The 18,663-nt window shown below is 42.8% G+C and overlaps 2 protein-coding genes and 1 pseudogene across 5 annotated transcripts in view; 1 reads left to right on the top strand and 2 right to left on the bottom strand.

Moving 5' to 3' along the window:
* Positions 1–1,816: 1,816 nt before the first annotated feature.
* On the bottom strand, positions 1,817–3,185 carry LOC115377550 (tripartite motif-containing protein 35-like; annotated as a pseudogene).
* An 8,697-nt stretch (positions 3,186–11,882) lies between these two features.
* LOC115377549 (SE-cephalotoxin-like) lies at positions 11,883–13,523 on the top strand. The gene has a single exon (XM_030077361.1). The coding sequence runs from the start codon at positions 11,883–11,885 to the stop codon at positions 13,521–13,523; it is 1,641 nt and encodes a 546-aa protein (XP_029933221.1).
* Positions 13,524–15,546: 2,023 nt separating this feature from the next.
* Positions 15,547–18,663, bottom strand: part of rpp30 (ribonuclease P/MRP 30 subunit) — a 10,385-nt gene continuing 7,268 nt past the window's right edge. The window contains exons 8-13 of one of the 4 annotated variants that reach the window (XM_030077386.1): positions 17,763–17,792; positions 17,568–17,605; positions 17,276–17,355; positions 16,767–16,894; positions 16,692–16,718; positions 15,547–16,421 (exon numbers count right to left, since the gene is read on the bottom strand). In XM_030077386.1, the coding sequence (XP_029933246.1) occupies positions 16,359–16,421; positions 16,692–16,718; positions 16,767–16,894; positions 17,276–17,355; positions 17,568–17,605; positions 17,763–17,792 (366 nt within the window). In that variant the 3' untranslated portion in view covers positions 15,547–16,358. Of the gene's footprint in view, positions 16,422–16,691; positions 16,895–17,275; positions 17,356–17,567; positions 17,606–17,762; positions 17,793–18,663 lie in introns of all 4 variants that reach the window. The other 3 variants (XM_030077387.1, XM_030077384.1, XM_030077385.1) reach the window with 3 other exon arrangements.

Below are 18,663 nucleotides of genomic sequence, written 5' to 3'. Positions count from 1 at the left end.
GAGGAGGAGGAAGATGAAGGAGGGCAGCAAAGGGTTGGAAAAAATCAAATATTAACATTTAAATACTCTCACACACACGCACACACGTATATAAATATGTAAATATAAATATATAGAGAGGGAGATGGAGGGAACGTGTGTGTGTGTGTTTTTATGGGTTACAGATAACACATATTTTTATTTATAGATTTTACTATATTTGGCACCTTTTAATAGTTCTGTTTGGTTTAACTGTTAGTTTTTAGTTGTTGTTGTTTTTTTTTATTTTCTCTTTGGGCTAGTTTGAGAGGAACCTTCAGTTTGAAACTTTATGCTGATTTATATTTTCACTGGTGAAACAACGTCCAGCGAAGAATCAGTAAAACATTTGTTTTTTTTTTCTTATAATAATAATAATAATAAAATATCCCATGTAACCATTGGACCCTCCACCCAAACACTCAGAGAGAAAAATGAGGATGAAAACAACAACAACAATAAACTACAATTTGAAGTTTCTGAAGAAATTTTGAATGTGCTTGCCACTTGCCAACTCCCAAAAATGTCTGTGTGGGAGCGAGGTTTTTCTCCTTCACTCCCCAGATTTTGGGTTTCAGTTATAATGGAAGTCTATGAGGCAGAGGGCTGGCACTCCTGCCTCGTTAAGGCTCAGTGTGTCAAAAGTTTAAGCTGGTTTGCTTCTGTAGAGAGATTTTCAGAAGCACAAGCAATTTTCCTACCACTTTGCCAATTTTTATGGATGTGCAGTGAAAACTGTGAACATTTGAGCAAGTTAAAGAGAGGATTCTTAGATGATTTTCCAGGGCCGCTGAGTTTCCTACCAAACGAAAACAGATAACAAAATTTTAGCTTGACACACATGAAGTCCAACTTATGCTGAACCATTTCAGCTTTGAATGGAGTTTGTAGGCAAAATAATGAGGGAGCTGTGAGGGTTTGAAAATGCACGGGTGTCGGCTGGTTCCCCATTCATTTGCAATGAGGCTGAAAATGCAATTCTAATCAGAAATTGCAAAAAAAAACGGAAAGTTGGGTCAGTTTGAAAATTGACACGCTGTTTCTTCTCCACCAGACACATGTTTTTCGTATTTTGTGCGTGAATGTAGCACAAAATCTGTGCGACGCAGAGCCTTGCAAAATTTTACCCATTCATTTCCTATGGGCAAAATTTTTCGTTAAGGTGGAATTGTGAAAAATCCGTAAGTCGGATTGCTTATAAAAGTGATAGCACACCTCTCACAAAAAAAAAAAAAATTGAAAAACAGGCACATCAGGGCAACAATTATCTTCCATGTGCAATATATTACAGCAACACAGGATTATGAATGACATAACTGAATAGTTCATGCCATTTTGTCTTGTTTCCATGATCAGCTGGTCAGAGTTTTCGGGGTTCGGAAAGATTAAAAAATATATATTTTAAATGAGAATTGTTCACCAAATACAGCAGAACAGTTTGAAACCACAGATTTAAACTCTGGTAAACACTGAGAGCATTTACAGTTCGTACTATGAACCCATCTCTTTTAAAGGTATCATGTACATTTTTGGTGTTGATTTGGATTTAAAGTTCATTTACATGCTGGTTTACATTATGTGTGTAATGTTTAGGTTTCTGATTACTGAAAAAACCTGCCAGGTTCATGAACCATCAAAATTATGTTTCATTTACAGAGATGATGCCTGACATCATCATCATCACTATCATCTTCATCAACATTGTCATCATTTATGTCATCATCATCTTTATCATCATCATCATCATCATCATCATCATCATCATCATCATCATCACTATCATCATCATCATGCCCTGTTACAGAACCTTCACTGGTAGGATCTTCAGAGCATCTTCCTCCCAGGTTCCAAAGTATGGAAACAGCCTGTGAGTGAAAGTGTGTGTGAAGGTGTGTATGTGTGTGTGGGTGTCAGGATCAGAGAAGGTCAGCTCTCCTCTGCTCCAGTCCAGATGAACTCTGATCCTCTGGAACTTCTCCTGTACTGGGAGAACTGGGGTGTCTGGATCCGATGAGGAGAACGCTGAGTATTCACCATAACAGAACATTAGTCTCCATGGTCCAGACTCTGTGTCTCCTTCCCCCTGGACGGACTCTTCCACCACACCCAGGTACCAGGTTGGACTGTCTCCAACCTCCACGTCCCAGCTGTGAGTCCCTGAGTTAAAGCCTTCAGATCCCAGGACACAGAAGAAGTCTGCCCTCTCTGGGTTTGCAGGAAGTTCCTGTTCATCTCCTTGTCTCACACTGGTCAGATCTTCAGACAGGACCAGATCTGGACCAGCAGTGTTGGGGTCCAGAACCACAGGAGTGTAGGAGACCACCTCCTTCATCTTGGCCCAGACGGTTGCCCAGGTGTTTGGCCTCGTCTATCAGAGCTCCTGAGAGCAGCTGTGGATCCTCCAGCAGGGGGCGCTGGACTCTCTCCACTGTAGCCTTGTAGTTGAGCAGGAATGAGACGTCTTCAGCTCTCAGCTCCTTCTCTGTGGCTCTGATTGTGTCTGAAAGGGCTGCTATCTCTCTGCTCAGAGCCTCCATCTTCTCCTTCATCGTCCGACTCTTCTGCTCCTCTTCCTCCCTCAGAGCGGCAAGCCTGGCCTCCTCTTCCTCTTGGAGAAACTGGTGAAGCTTCTTAAACTCCTCCTTAATCTGCCTCTCTGTGCGTCGGGCCTGGACCTTAATGTGCTCTGCTGTTTCATCACAGTTTGCTTTGACTTTATTAAAACGTTTCAGTTTCTCCTGGACGGGCTTCAGTGATTCCTGAAGTTCCTTCTTGTGATTCCGTGCAGCTTCATCGATGGGTCTGAACTTGTGGTCGGTGTGTTTGTCTGAATCTCGACAGACGAGACACACTGGCTGCTGATGGTCCAGACAGAAGAGCCTGAGTTTCTCAGAGTGCAGACTGCAGAGGAGCTTGGATCCTGCTGCAGCTCTCTGGTCTCTCTGCAGTAAGAAGGCCTCACACAGGTTCTTCAACACCAAGTTACGAGGTGGATCACTCCTTGAAGATCTTCTCTGACAAACTGGACAGTCTTTTGTTGGTTTCTCTGTCCACCAGCTCTGTAGACAGGCTTTGCAGAAGCTGTGGCTACATGACAGGAGCACAGGATCTTTGAAGACGTCATGGCAGACAGGACAGCAGAGATCCTCCCCTGATCTGGAAGACATTTTGTCTCTGAGTGAAGAGAAAAACTCACCAGTCAGACCAGTCAGACTGGAAGCCAGTCAGTCAGTTGTGGTTCCACTCCCTGCTCTGGAACGTTTCCTGAAAGTTGTTTTCACTTCGAGTCGTGGCTCTTACAAAACACACAGTCAGAGCTCAGAGTCAGCGGCAGGTTGAAGTGGCAGCATTCCCAGTATTCCCAGTATTCCCAGCATTCCCAGTATTCCCAGTATTCCCAGTATTCCCAGTATTCCTCCTGTAGTTCCTCCTTCAGTGGAAGTTCTGGGTTAAGTCTGAAGTTGAATCTTATGTCTTCCTCTTGGTGTGTGTGTGTGTGTGTGTGTGTGTGTGTGTGTCCTCTGTGAGAATGACAGCCTGGTTCCTGTGTGTCTCAGGTGAGTCAGGTAAGGGGCGGAGCTTTGTCAGACCGGTTCTCCCGACCAGTCCGCTGTTTACTGGGCAGACATTTTTCTTTGCATTTAATTTCGATAAACATTAAAGTAAAATTAACATTCCCATTAAAAAAAAAAGCAAGCAAACAAACTATTTTTGAAATTGTTTCTTTGTGAGTCTGCATCATCTGAAGTTAAAGCTGTGGTGTTGCTGATTCCTCCCAAAAAAAAAAAAAATGCAAAATTCTCAGAGAAATCTCCAAATATCAAAAGTTTTTGACTCAAATCAAAGCCTGAATTTTTCTGTGGCGTTCCTCAGGGTCTCTGTGTCCTGATGTGGGATTTTTTGGATCATTTCTATTAATTCTCTGGTCATCAAAAATGGTTAAAACATGGGTAAAACCAAAACACAAGGTTTATTCCAGATTCCAATAATTAAAACAACTCATATGCAAAGTGAAAATCAACTCTCTCTCTCTCTCTCTCTCTCTCTCTCTCTCTCTCTGGGTGTGTGTGTGTGTGTGTGTGTGTGTATTAATGTGTCGCACTCTCTGATGAATTCAGATCAGTTGACATTGAATGTGCTGAGTACTGAAATGAAAAATACTTAATTATGCCTCTCTTTGTTGCTAAACTATTACCCCACTGTTACTGAGCTGGAATATAAAGTGCTGCCACATTTTCTGTCTCTTTTCTTTTTCTCTTTTTTGAGCTAATTTTCTGGTCATTTTCTTCTTGTGTGTGAGTTTTTTGCATCATGAAGCTGCTCATTGCCTTTGTTCTCATGTTTTTCAAATGAATCTGTTCAGATTTTTAAACACACACACACACACACACACACACACACACACACACACAGCAAATGTTGTAGTATCCACAAAGCAGCAGTGACACCTGGTGGTACTTCTGTGGTTTTGCATTCCAGACCAAACCAAACTGTAATTTAATTTATAAATATAGAATTTTGTTAGTATGGTCCTGTTATTTCTTTATTATTATTATTATTATTATTATTATTATTATTATTATTATTATCAGTAGTAGTAGTAGTAGTAGTAGTTGTAGTAGTAGTATTGTTGTTGTTGTTGTTGTTGTTGTTGTTGTTGTTATGGCTTCTACTAATTTTCAAGTGCAAATTTTCTGACATTTTCTTGTTTTTTTTTCTAATCTTTTACTAATTTTCTGTTGTTGTTTTTTTTTTCATTTGTTTTTTCATCACCTTTTGTCTTTGAAAGAAATCAGATGGATTTGCTGGATTTATCTGCAAAATAAGCTACAACACACCCAGCTGATGTGTATGTGTCTGTTGTGATGTTTTCATGATGGCAGGTTAGTCCAGGGGTTTTCAAACTTTTCCATTTTCTGGACCGTCAACCTGTCAAGCCCAGACCTCGGTCTGATGTGATCTGGACCCTGATATGTAAAAAAAAAAAGGTTTAGTCCTTTGAAACCGAGCAAATTCACTCCATTTCTTTCAAAAACATGCAGGAAGACAGGCAATAACTGGAATCACTGCAACATCAACTTAACAGCAACTTATTTTTATCAAAAGGCTTTCTAATTGTTTTATTTTATTTTGAAGTATTATTGTGGATGCCCGGGCCTGGTCTGGTGATGAAGAGGATGTCGTGAGTCTGTTGGCTGAGCAGCTCTTCATGTTGTGTCACACGGCGCCCAACATGCCTGTGCACGTGTCTGGTCGTCTAACACGCCGTCTCTGCTGGATGACGTCGCGTCGCGCTGCAGCAAAGCCTGAGCCAAGGCCAGCTTTGTTCTGTGTGCTGGCAGCAACGCTGCGTCAACGCAGCTGTGCCATTCAAATGAATGGAGGCCTGTTGTTTCAGCGTGATGTCACTCTGAATTTGGCGAAAGTGCCGGTTCTCAGATTTCAGGCTGACAGAGGTTGTTCAAACTTGTGCAAACTTTATGTATACCATACACTTCAAAAGTTCAAAGTGCTTCAGGGGAGGGTTAAAAAAGAGAGAACAGAATATCGGAAGAAAATAAGTTTTATAATGCTTTTAAAAGATGAGTGCTGATATGGCTTCTGATAGGAGAAGGAGGGTGTCAGGGTGTCGGGGTGTCAGGGGTGACACATATGCAAGGGCAGAACATCGGGAGGGATCTTGGTGTGGTATAAAAGAGATCCCAGCAGTGAAACAAGGCAAATCACACATTTGGTTAAAGGTTAGATCAATAGGCGATTCAGAAATTGCCTTTTTCCCAGGGAAATGTGACTGCAGATCTGAATGGAAGAACAGGGACTGAACCTGAAGTCATCGACCCACAGGACAGCAGCCGTTTACCACACCCACCATCCCCCGTCTGAACAGCCTTCACTCTGAAATAAACCAAAGTGGCAGGGGGGTTGTGCATCTCTGCCAGACCTCAGGCCTGTAGATGCTCATGGGACATTCAGAGGGGACTCTTTAGGGAGATTCATCCTTTCCCCTCAGACCACAACCAAATAAACATGTTCCTTAAGCTCTCAGGGCAAATTAGTGACAGAAAAGGGAAGCCAGTAAGCTGCATGAATTACATCCTGCTTACAAATGGGCCCTAGACAGTGGAGACAAATTCATCATGGCCTTGAAGTCAGTTGATATGATCAATATTATCTATATGAGCAATATCAATATGTCCCGACCAGAGATGGTGTAAAGAAAGCCATCGATGATATCAATGTGATATTTCATAAAGCATCTATTAAAGCCGACCATATAAGACAAAAACGAACGCCTGTTAAAAGGCAAAAAATTAAGAAATGGTTTGATTAAGAATGCAAGACTATCAAAAAAAGACCTGAGAAAAGTAGCAAATGAAAAAGATCCCAAACCAAACAACCCTGCCTTACACATTACATACAATGAAATTCTAAACAAATATAAAACATAATATTAGGGAAAATAAATAAATAAATAAAATTACACCCACTTAAATCTTGAAGATACTGAGAATGCCATTAGTCAAAATCAATTCTAGGATATGTGGAACAACTTCAACACAAAGAAACCACAAACATTACCGATCCAAAAAGGTGACATCTGGAGAGCACGTCTTGAAAATCTGGACAAAATCATTACAAGAAATCAAAAAACAATAAAAGACAGTCAAAACCCCCTTGATTTCGCAATTAGCTTGGAAGAACTGACCACACAGACAAAACGTCTCCGACCAAGGACCAGACAGCGTTCAAATGAGATGGTCAGATGCAGCAGCCAGGAGATGCAGAGTGCACTGCTGAAGCTGTGCTGATACCTGCTGCAAAGGGCTCATTTCCCCCGTTCGTAAGAGTGGGGACAAATCAGACCCTGACATTGTAGAAAAGGTCTGTCAGAATTAGGTCCTGCCAGTAAATATGAAAAAAACTAACATCATGATTTTTTCAAAAACATCCTAAATGTCTGGAGAACACACACCAGTTTACTGTAAACAGCCACATCACTGGACATAGTATGAGTTGACCAGGCTCACACACAATCTGACTCTCTGACACCAATACTGCTTTCCAAAAAACAATAAGAAAAAATCAAATCATAACACAATGTAAAGAAAACTATTCAGACTGAAAGCCAAAGTAGATTAGAAAGTTATCTGGCCCTAAAGAGAGATTAGGACTCAGCAGAATCTAATCTAAAAATAATCTAAAATTAATCTTAATGTTTGTTGAAATGTCTTATGTATTGTTTAAGGTTTAAATGGTTATTTTGTCCAAATATTTCAACAAATTGTACTTTGTTGCTTCAACAAAATTGTTCTTGTAACTTCCATGCCAATAAAGGTTTTGAATTTGAAAATATGAAATTTGAGAGAGAGTGTGTTTTCAGTCTTGCACGATGGTGACATTTGGAGAACTGACTTTTATTTTGTTTGTTTGATGTTTGTTGGCGGGAATGTCGAGCCCTTTGAGACTGTAAACAGACATTTTGGGCTCTGAATAAACTGGAACTGGAGCTTGCCAAACATTTGCCCATTCGACTGAATTCTTATCAAACACAGACACAGACTCAGGAGAGGAAATCTGAAACTAAAAACCCAGAGAGCAGAGACCGTCACAAACAGAGACATATGGAAAACAAATTAATGTCACACACAGCAGCAGGTAATATGTTGGTAGTTAAGTAGTTTCCTCTGATTTAGAGAACCGTACTGTAAAGTGTGACCGGTTCGTTCATGCAGAAGAGTCAGAGCCTGAATGGCCAGGCAACATTCACAGGAATCAGTCTTGGTGATACAGTGCAGGGAAACAGGAAAAAACTTAAACTTAACTTAACGGTAAAAAGTTGAAAGTTCGATATTAAATAGAACAATTATTACGACTACGAAAGTATGCTACACCATATGCTATCATATATATTATATATACTGCTGTACTGTTTGGCATGGTTGTGTGTACACAAGTCAAGAATAATAAAGTTTATTACATTTGCACATATTGCACAACATTTGCACATTTTGCCCCAAATACTGTAAATGACATAAAATGTAATAAGTTAATGAGTAACGCTCAACGCCTCTGTCCGCTCCTGCCAGAGACCCTCCTCCAACTCGCTGCTGTTTATTCTGAGCAGAAATACTGTGTGAGGACAGACTGGACAGGCTGGCTGTCCCCTGCAGAGCGTCTGCTCAGCTTCTGTTAGCGACACTTTCTGAAAACACAAACCAAGCGTCCAGCAGCACCTCTCGCCATCTGGGCTTCTACCAGTTAAAGTAAGTTTCTGAGTTTTATTTTCTCATGGTGCCACTGTGCCTGGGGATCTGCCTCTTCTAACAATAGTAACAATAATAATCTTTATTTATATAGCACTATATGAGCAAAAACAGTTTGAAAAGAGCTTTAACAGAATTAAAAGATAAAATAAAAAGAGAATTACAAGATGACCTCAGATGAAGGCAGATCTATACAAATGGGTTTTAAGAAGTGATTTAAAAGAAGTCGCCGAGTCTGCAAGTCTCCTCAGGGAGGACACCCCAAAGCCGAGGGGTCCTGATAGCAAAAAGCTTGGTTACATTTAGATTTAAACCTCGACTTGGAGCGGCCAGAAGGGCCCGACCTGAGGATCTAAGGCTGTGAAGTGGCTCATGTGGGGTCAACATTTCTACTGGGGCCAGACCCAGACGAGCTGTTGGGATGGAGGTGATGTGATGTCGTCTGTTAAAACCAGCAAGAAGCCAGTTGGAGGCAAAAGAGAGACTTCTGCTTTATGCCAGACAGGAGGGAGTAAAAAAGTGAATGCATGGATTACCTTTTCCAGGTCAGAGTGTGAGAGCACTGGTTTAATTCTGGAGATGCTTCTGATCTGAAGGAAGAACATCTGAGGTACAAAATTTCAGTCCGTAATACTCCCAAATTTCTGTTAAATGGCTTCACATTAGCACACCAGGGGCCAAGGCCACTCTCAGTGAGGGTTTGGGGACCTAAACAATATGATTTCTGACTTGCAGTTATTGAGTTGAAAATAATTTGGTGCCTCCAACAGTTGATGACAGTGAGCCAGTTCTGACAGCAGCCAGGCTTTTTGGGTCATGTGGCCAAGAGGAAGCATGTAAATAGAAAATAAAATTGGGCCTAAAACTGAACCTTGTGGAACACCACAGGTGATGTGAGCTGTGGAGGATGACTGGTTACCTCTGGTGATCGTGTAGGCTCTTTCTAAAATGTAAGAGTAAAACCAGGCAAGTGCAGCGTCCTTGATGCCAACCCAGGTTTTGAGGCAGTCAATTAAAATGGCAGGAAATACTGGGTCAAAAGCTGCTTTGAGAGCTAAAAGTATTAAAACTGTGCTCTCGCCTGTCAGCAGCTGGGAGGTCACTGCTTACTGTGAGGAAGGAGGTTTCTGTGCGATGCAAAGCTCTAAAATCTGATTGAAAGATGTTCCTATGACACATAAAAGCTAAAAGTTCAGTAGAAACCTTTTTTTTTTTTTTTTTTTTTAAATCTTTTGATAAAAACAGAAGTTTAGAAATTGGCCTCAAATGTATCAAGGTTAGGTTTCTTTACCAGAGGTTGGACCACGGCATGTTTAAAAATAGATGCAGAAGTGCCTGTTGCTAAGGAGCAACTAAAAATTAATAAAATCCTGGGCCCAACTGTGTCAACAACCTCTATGAGAAAATTAGTGGGAATTATATCAAAGCTGCAAGCAGTTGATTTCATGTGGGATGTGATTTCAGCTAAAAGGCACAAAGAAACAGGTTCAAAGTTGTAAAAATGACTGGATGTCCCTGCTGGTCTGGTCTGGGGTGTCATTTGTTGCCCCTTGTTTGCACAAAACCAAACTACAACCAAACGCCAGCGTGTGCTCGTGCTCAGAGTTTGGGTTCACCCTTTGTTGAAGAAAATAAAATTTAAAAAAGTTGTCCTCCTCCTAAAACCGCTGTAAAAATATCATATCAATATATAATTACTCATCAATCCTGATCATAACCAAATATTTATTCATTTTCACAATTTTAACCCTTTACATGCCAGTTTTGTACATGATGCCACTATATTTCTAAATTTAAAACCACAAAAAAATTGTAGAGGCTAGGGGTAACCTCTCCAGCACTTGGGAAGTCACTTCTGTGGTCAAAATTTGATTCAAATCCACGCAGTGGATTCTGAGATATAATGTTTTTACTCTTATATAAGGATACAAGGAAGTTTATTGGTCATTATACAACAAGTTGTATAACGAAATTAAAATGTGGTTCCCTCTTGATTGATTTATTAAACATGGCATTTCTCACATCATCAGCACATTTGCTGTTGTATGATGTCACTGATGATGTGTATTCTTCAAGGTCGGTGTGGTTCTCCTGGGTAGCAGCATCTTTGAACATCTGCCAGTCTGTGCATTCAAAACAGTCCTGTAAAGCCGCTGCAGCCTCATCTGTCCACACTTTAACTGTTTTTACAGTTGGTTTGACCCTTTTTGTCAGCTGGATGTAGGCAGGCAGGAGAAGCAGGGAGATATGGTCTGACTGGCCAAAATGAGGATGAGAGAGGGCTCTGTAGCTGCCAGGAACACTGGTGTAGACATGGTCCAGTGTGTTGTTTCCTCTGGTGGGGATGTGGACGTGCTGGTGGAATCTTGGCAGAACAGTTCTGAGGTCCGTTTGATTAAAATCCCCAGCAACAATAATAACAGCATCTGGCTTATAGCACTACCCACAGTTTGTTTGAGTTTTGTATATCAGAAAATGGAAGGATGGATGGATGGATGGATGGATGGCAGGATAATAATTCAAGCAATCGTATGCTTGCCTCAGCACCTGCTAATAAGAAGTTATTTACAGGTTGTGCAGGCTGGACGCATGGCGTCCACACATGGAGGGCGTCTTGGAATGCCTCCGGCTGCAGGGAAGCCGGTGTTCTTGTGGTACGAGGTTCTTCAAAACATTCTTTTGCCAGAGGGAAGTGTTTTGAAGAGTCCCTGACTGGAGTGGGAACGGTTTGCCACAATCTCAGCCACTGGCCTAAGGGTGCAGGAGGCATGCAGCTCCGGGATGATGGAATGCAGCCCATCACCCTCTCGACAGGGCACATGATGCGAGATAATCTGCTCTTATCTCTGGCAATAGCAACAGCGTACCTGATGGTGATGCAAGAGATGAGGATGGACTCGATGATGGCGGTGTTGAAGTGCACCTCCATGGTCTTTAGAAGGTTGAACTTCTTCAGCTGCAGCAGGAAGTACATCCTCTGTTGGGCCTTCTTAGAGAGGGAGCTGCTGTTCAGCTGCCACTTCAGGTCCTGGGTGATGGTGGTGCCCAGGAGGCAGAGGGTGGCACCCACACCAAATCAGGATGGTGATGTCTGTGAACTTGAGGAGCTTGATGGAACCAACCAAAAATGACTTAAGTTGGACGCCAAAAACTGCAACAGTTATGAGGCAGACGGCCACAGGGCGACACCTCAGAAATAGACTAGATCGGGGGGATAGGGGAGCAGCAATGGCAGCCATGTTGTTTCAAAGTAAAGACTTTGAAACAATATGGTTCATAAAATCTCTGCACTGTTCAACAACTAACCTACAACTTAGTACTGCACTGAAAATTTATTTATTCATGAATTTAACATGAACTAATTTAAATTCTGTTCACATTTATTCTTTATATCAATGTGTCCACAGCTTGGTCTGACACAACAGGCAATATAAAAAAGGAAAATTTTGCGAGCAGGAAAACAAAACATGACACACACTGTGTGTGTGTGTGTGTGTGTGTGTGTGTGTGTGTCTGTGTGTTGAGGGGGTGAATTTGCTGGTTTGTTTCTTGGATGTGGAGCATTTTAAAAATAAACAATATGTTGTCTGTGTTGCAGAGATGGCGGTCCTGCGTGTGTCGTTGCTGTTGGGCTCCTTGATCCTCGTTCTCTACTTGACGACCACATCTGCTCTGTCACATGACCCCACCTTCAGCACCACCAACTCTGGACCCCCCACCAGAATCAGGAGGGACCTGACCTACCTTACTCAAGAGAAAACAAAGGAAGTCATGGACACTGGGAAAACTGCTCTGGAAGCATTCAAATCTACATTTGAACATCTTGAGGGAACAAAAACATTGTCAGGCATAATGGAGAAGATCTCAAAGTTTTCTGGCTTGGTGCCAGGTATCGGAGGCCTGATGCTCTCCTTTGTCAGCATGGTCTTAATCTTCATTCCTCAGGAGAGCCCCACAGACCAGCTGCAGGCTGATCTGGATGAGGTGAACAGGAAGCTGGACTCTCTCTCCATCCAGATCTCCAACCTGGCAACGGATGTGGAATGGCACAACTACGCCAGCGTCTACTCTCAGGACGAGGTCCGCATCCTCAACGCCTGGAAGAGGTTAAATGAGCTCATAGAGAGTTCCAGGTTGGCACAGAGCAATGAGAAAAAGATCCGTCTGGCTGAGATGTTCACCACCTTCTATGAGAACACGGCCACTGAAGGCAGCGTGGCCAGCCTCTACCACTACCTGACCATCAGGGGCACGTCTCTCAGCAAGAACCTGCTCGACATCCTGACCAGGAAGTTTAAATGTGGCTTTGATGATGTGGCCATGTACGCTTTCTATTTCAACAGCCTGATGTATAGGGGGATGGTCCTCAACCAGTTCTACTGGAGTCTGATGGGTTTCGACACGTCAGTCAAGGCAGCTGAACACACCTCAATGATGAAACAAGTTGTTAGAGCTCAGAAAAATGCTCTGAACTACTGCATGAACAACTACAAGGAGTACATGAAGAGGGATGTGGAGGAGATCAGCAAAAAATACAGCTACAAGGACAAAGAACTAATTGCATCTGAGATCAAAACGGCTTTGGACAAGAAGTACTTCTGGTACAACTGGGTGGTGGTAGTGCACGACACGAAGCAGGACTACCCTGACAAAACAGATGGTTTCACTGTAATCCCTGTAGAGAAGGTCACCATCGCTGTGGGTTTCATCAACAAAGAAAAAATGGACCTTCAGTGGCGGTCTTCCCAAATGCTTTGTGGACCCATGGCAAACTGCGATGACGAGGGGCAAATCAATAGCAGGGAGTTATGTTATGTAGAGATTGTTGCTACATACGATGATCATCAAGAATTTATTGAAGTCAGGAGAAAACTGATGCATCTCTCTTATGATCGGAACCCTGTTCACGTCCCACATTCCTGCTGCAATGAAACTTGTCGGTGGGGGACGTTCTCGGAGGGCTCCCTCTCCTTTTATTATTCAAGGGAAGTAGAAGTCTGCACTGGGGATCCCTGTATGAACGGTGGTACGTGTCGAAGGATGCTGATGTCCAACGACTGGATGTGTGACTGTACAGATGATTTCTATGGAAGAATATGTGAAAACAGCACCACCATCAGTGCGGCACCAAGGTACCTCGTGCCTCACCCCGTGCCCCTCATCAGCACCATCAACACCAAGCTGCAGAACATGCAGAGCAAAATTGATGGTATTTATTCCCTCCTGCAGCAGAAAGGCTGACAGACGCCTCCAGACGACTGACGGACGACAGGCATGACGACTAAACGCCAACCGACAAACTGACCACACATCAGCTGATTCAACACCTGAGGAGAAAAGAGTGAATCTGAAACATCAACAGATAAAAACCACTGAGAGGCTCAGCTGAGATCGCAGTAACCGAGCACCTTCAGACCAAACAACCACAGAGTGAAACAGCAGCAGCCTTACAGCAGAAATGACAGATAAATCAATCGGATCACTTCAGCTGATCAGTAACAAGACTAAACAGAAACATCCCAGCAAACATCTTCTGGAGACATGGTGCATCTGGCCAAAACTGATTTTGGTCAGACAACAAAAACTGAAAAGTTGTTATGTGACAGATGGCCACACGGTGACGCTGTTTCCCTGTCCACTGAATGTCTAGTCAGACCCTTCAGTCTTACAAACCAGGAAATATTGATCGTTATTGCTATGAAAAAAGAAAATGTATGTAAAATGTATACTAAATTCGATTAGACAAAATGTTTTACTCCTTTTCTTTGTTTATAACTACAGCTTTGAGGACACCGGTGAAAATGTGTCTGATGTGAACCAGCTGCAGCCGTAGTGTCGCAGTTCGGGAAGCAGATGGCATCCGGAAACTTCAGCAGAGCAGCTGAATTGTCCCGTTCATGGTTCAACTTATTCTGATGTTGCCACAACGGCCAGGAAGGACGTCCAGCTGATGGAAAGGCAACGTCTGGACGTCGTCACAACTTCCAGATATTTTTGAACCATGACAGGACATCTTGATTGGACGTTCTGGCAACGCTTATTCAACAGCAAAATGTTTGCTGGGATTTAATTGAGTAATGAAAGATTAAAAAAAAAAAAAAAACTCAGTGTGATGAAAGAGCAGCCACCTGTCAATGATATGCAGACGGGGGACAAATTGAGGGAAAAACCTAATAAATGAGTGGAGAAACAGAACGAGTGCAGATGTTTCCACACAGGTACAATGAAGCAGTTCAGCTCCCATCATGCTCTGCAGCATGAAGAAAAATGTTCAGCAGGCCCAGGTGATGTCGACCCAACACCTTCTGATGGTTTTACCTTTCATTTGTCACCTGTCTGCAGACCTGCATCTCATTCAGATGATGTATTCAATCCCATATTAACCCCAACGAGGACGTTTGCTGGTTCTGAGTTTGTGCAGCTGTCAGATTGTCAGGTTGGATTTTTAATGGTTGACTGGATTTTGGATTTGATTTTTTGAGCCATTCTTTCTGTTCATTTTTTCTTTGAAATCTGTTTCCTGAAACTTGATGTAACACATCCTGCAATTAGACTGAGCCTCTGTGCAGAGGATCTGAAGCCAACACCTTCAGCCTGACTGACACAGATGAGGAAAATCCTGAATCTGGTGCTTTTATGCTGCAGGCCTCCTGTCCACTTTCTCATCAATAATCAAACTGTTTAATAAAAACTCTCACTTTGCATTTCATGATGTGTACATTGTCTTTTCTTGTGTTTGATTCTTGTGATGAATTGAGGCGTTTAATTCTAACATGAGACCTCCACAGTTTGAAATGTCTTTCATATTAAACACAACTCAGTGTTACTAAACACAGTGACAAACCAACAAATACATCGACAGGTCAGCGTTTCTGAACCAAAATTACATTTCATATCGACGTTTACACCTGCAGCCAAAGTGGTCGGCCCTGGGTCACCGTCATGTGACCATTTACATTTGCACATGCACAAGCTAGCAGCTAGCTGGCATTCTAGCACGGTAGAGTCTAACCTGATTTGAGCTCAAACCAGATTAAAAAAGAAAAAAAAAAAAGTTTCTTCACAGTCGCTGCCATGATGTGTTGTTTGTTTTTGGAGGCGGAGCAACAGGAGCGAGATGAAAGGGGCGGAGCTACAAAGGAGGAAGTGAGGACAACAGAGCTTTGATTATTTTTATATTTTTGTTTTGATGTGACTGATGTTGCAGTTAAACGAATTTATTACAAATAAAATTTGCATAAAAAGGAGACATCAGTACAATTGGTGTCAACTTCCTGTGGTGTTTAATCTGAGTGGATACAAAAAGAGGGCGTGGCTTCAGTAATGGATTAATATCCAATCAACCAATCAACAAGATCTGCCAGTCATTTAATCAACCAAACATTTCAGTTCCTCCTGTGAAACAAACATAAATGAGCTTTTTTCTAAATATCTATATTAAATTCATCACATTAACAAATCAATGCACAGTGACCCCACACACACTGCCCCCTTGTGGCGGGAATACTAATCCCCCCCAAAATATAAACAAATCTTTCCAAGAGGAAAACGCCCCTAACGGCTCCGTCAGCGCCTCAGCGGAGTCCGTCCCGCCTGGACCTTCTCCAGGAGGCTCCTCTCGGCTGTGGGACCGTCCCGCTGAGAACATGTTCATGCTCTGCACCCCCCCCACCCCCCACCCCCCAGCATTGATTCTTTTCTTCATGTTGCTGAGGAACCTGAGAGCCTGGAGGACGGGGCTCACAGTGAGCAGTGTGTGTGTGTGTGTGTGTGTGTGTATGTGTGTGTGTGTGTGTGTGTGTGTGTGTGTGAGATCGATGTGTGATGTGTATTGATGTGTAAAAAAGCCCAGGGAGCTGGTTTCTGTTTGATATTGTCAGTTTTCACACTGATCATCGTTCCACGCGGCGTTTTGTGATCAACACAGGAGCATCGACACACGCCACTTCCTGTCTGCACATGCCACTTCCTGCTCGCCTCCGTCAGTACATCCAACATGGCCGCCTGCCAGCGCTGGCACAGTGCCCTCCTATTGGCCGGCGGTGCTGTCCGTCACTGCGGGGGCGGTGCTGTCCGTCACTGCGGGGGCGGGTCTGGCTCTCTTGGCTGCAGGTTCGTCTGCAGCCTCTGACCCGGGATCTGCAAGCACCAAACAACTTTATCGACACGCAGCCTCGGCCACCATGACACAGCAAAGTATATTCATGCTACACTAACTTTAAAAAAATTATTCATTAAAATAATTTAAAATATATATTTATATCAAAATAAATAATATACGTATTATTTATCAATAAATAATATTTAGAAAAAACAAATGTTACATTTTAAAAATGTAATTATGTCATTCTGCACGTCAGCAGTTTTCCTCCTCAGGAAGTTTTTTATTTTATTTTTTTTTTTTTTTACCGGTGACTTCCTGCTGGTGGGTGGAGTCTGTACAGGCCTGGTGGGTGGAGTCTGTACAGGCCTGGTGGGCGGGGCCTGTGCAGGCCTGGTGGGCGGGGCCTGTGCACAGTCTCTTGGTGTAGACGGTGCCGCTGGCGGTCTTCCTGGTTTCTGACAACAGGAGGCAGGAGCTCGAGTGTCTGCTGATACTTGTAGTGTGTGTACTGTTAGTAGTAATACTAGTATTTGTAGTAGTGACAGTGACAGTACTAACAGCAGGGGGTTAAAGTCAGACGGAGCCGAGATCGTGTGTGAAGCCATCAGTAGTACATTAGCAGTATTAGTAGTCTTAGTATTAGTAGTAGCATTAGCTGTGGTAGTAGTAGTAACATTATTAGTAGTACTATAAGTGGTACTAGCAGTATTATTAGCAGTATTAACAATAGTTGTAGTATTAACATTAGTATTATAGTTAATATTAACAGTAAGATTTGCAGTAATATTAGCAGTACTAACAGTAATATTAGCAGTAACATTGGCAGTAATATTAGCAGTACTAACAGTAACATTAGCAGTAACATTGGGCACACTGGCAGTAGTACTACCTCCATGCAGTACTGCAGAGCGGCAGGTGGAGGAAACGGCTTCTTTGGCGTCGCCTTCTGACAAACCAAACAGCAAACCTCTGGTACTGCGAGTCAGGACCAATACACACTCTACTGCAGTAATACACACTGTACTGCAGTAATACATACTGTACTACACACTGTACTGTGGTAAAACACAATGTAGTGCAATAATACACAATGTACTGCAGTAATACACACTGTACTACACAGGATGTATAAGGATGTATAACAAGTGACTCAGGTCATGTGACCTGGACAGAAAGGATACAGGTTGGCGATGTCATACGGACCTCTGAGCTCCAGGGGCTGCCACACACGCACACGCACACGCACACACAAACACAGACAGACACACACACACACACACACACGCACGCACACACACACACGCACACACGCACACATTAGACACCAAGGTAAGAGGAGAGTCTCCCCCAAAACTGAAAGTGAAAGGAGGACAAACCTTCTCTGCTCCGCTGGACAGGATCACGTTCTGAAACACACACACACACACACACACACACACACACACACACACACACACACACACACACACACACACAGGCTGTGGTCAAACTTCAGCTTCTGTTCAGTATCGGCATCTGTTGATCATTTTTCCAATTAATCAATAAGTGGTTTGGTTGATAAACAGCCAGAGGACAGTGAGGAGCGCCGCTCAGTGTCGCCACGGCAACGAGGGGGCGTGTCCTGTCCTCTGCTGTCCACAGGCCACAGATGTTTAGCTCCCTGTCCCAGGACACACCGTGTTTTTGTCTTGCATGATTGTCGTCATGGTGATCAGGTGATCGTGTCACCGCTAGGGGTGTGACGATCCATCAGTCTGGATCAATACATCGATCGAATGATCGAATGATGATGAGTATAACTGATACAAATTCAAAACAATGACCAATGCTTTTATTTAGTCAGAGCAACTGATCCATTATTGGACTGTGGCATCTCTGAACACTCAGAACACAACAGAGAACAGAGAACAGAACAGAGAACAGAACAGAACAGAACAGAGAACAGAGAACAGAACAGAGAACAGAACAGAACAGAGAACAGAACAGAACAGAACAGAGAACAGAGAACAGAACAGAGAACAGAACAGAACAGAGAACAGAAATGAGGCCAGAACAGAGAACAGAAATGAACAGAACAGAGAACAGAACAGAGCAGAATAGAGAACAGAACAGAACAGAGAACAGAACAGAGAACAGAACAGAGAACAGAACAGAGAACAGAAATGAACAGAACAGAGAACAGAACAGAACAGAGAACAGAACAAAGAACAGAAATGAACAGAACAGAGAACAGAACAGAGCAGAATAGAGAACAGAACAGAGAACAGAAATGAACAG

The sequence above is a fragment of the Myripristis murdjan genome, chromosome 19 (genome assembly GCF_902150065.1).
Source record: "Myripristis murdjan chromosome 19, fMyrMur1.1, whole genome shotgun sequence".
Lineage (NCBI taxonomy): Eukaryota > Metazoa > Chordata > Actinopteri > Holocentriformes > Holocentridae > Myripristis > Myripristis murdjan.
This window is presented reverse-complemented; position numbering and strand designations above follow the sequence as displayed.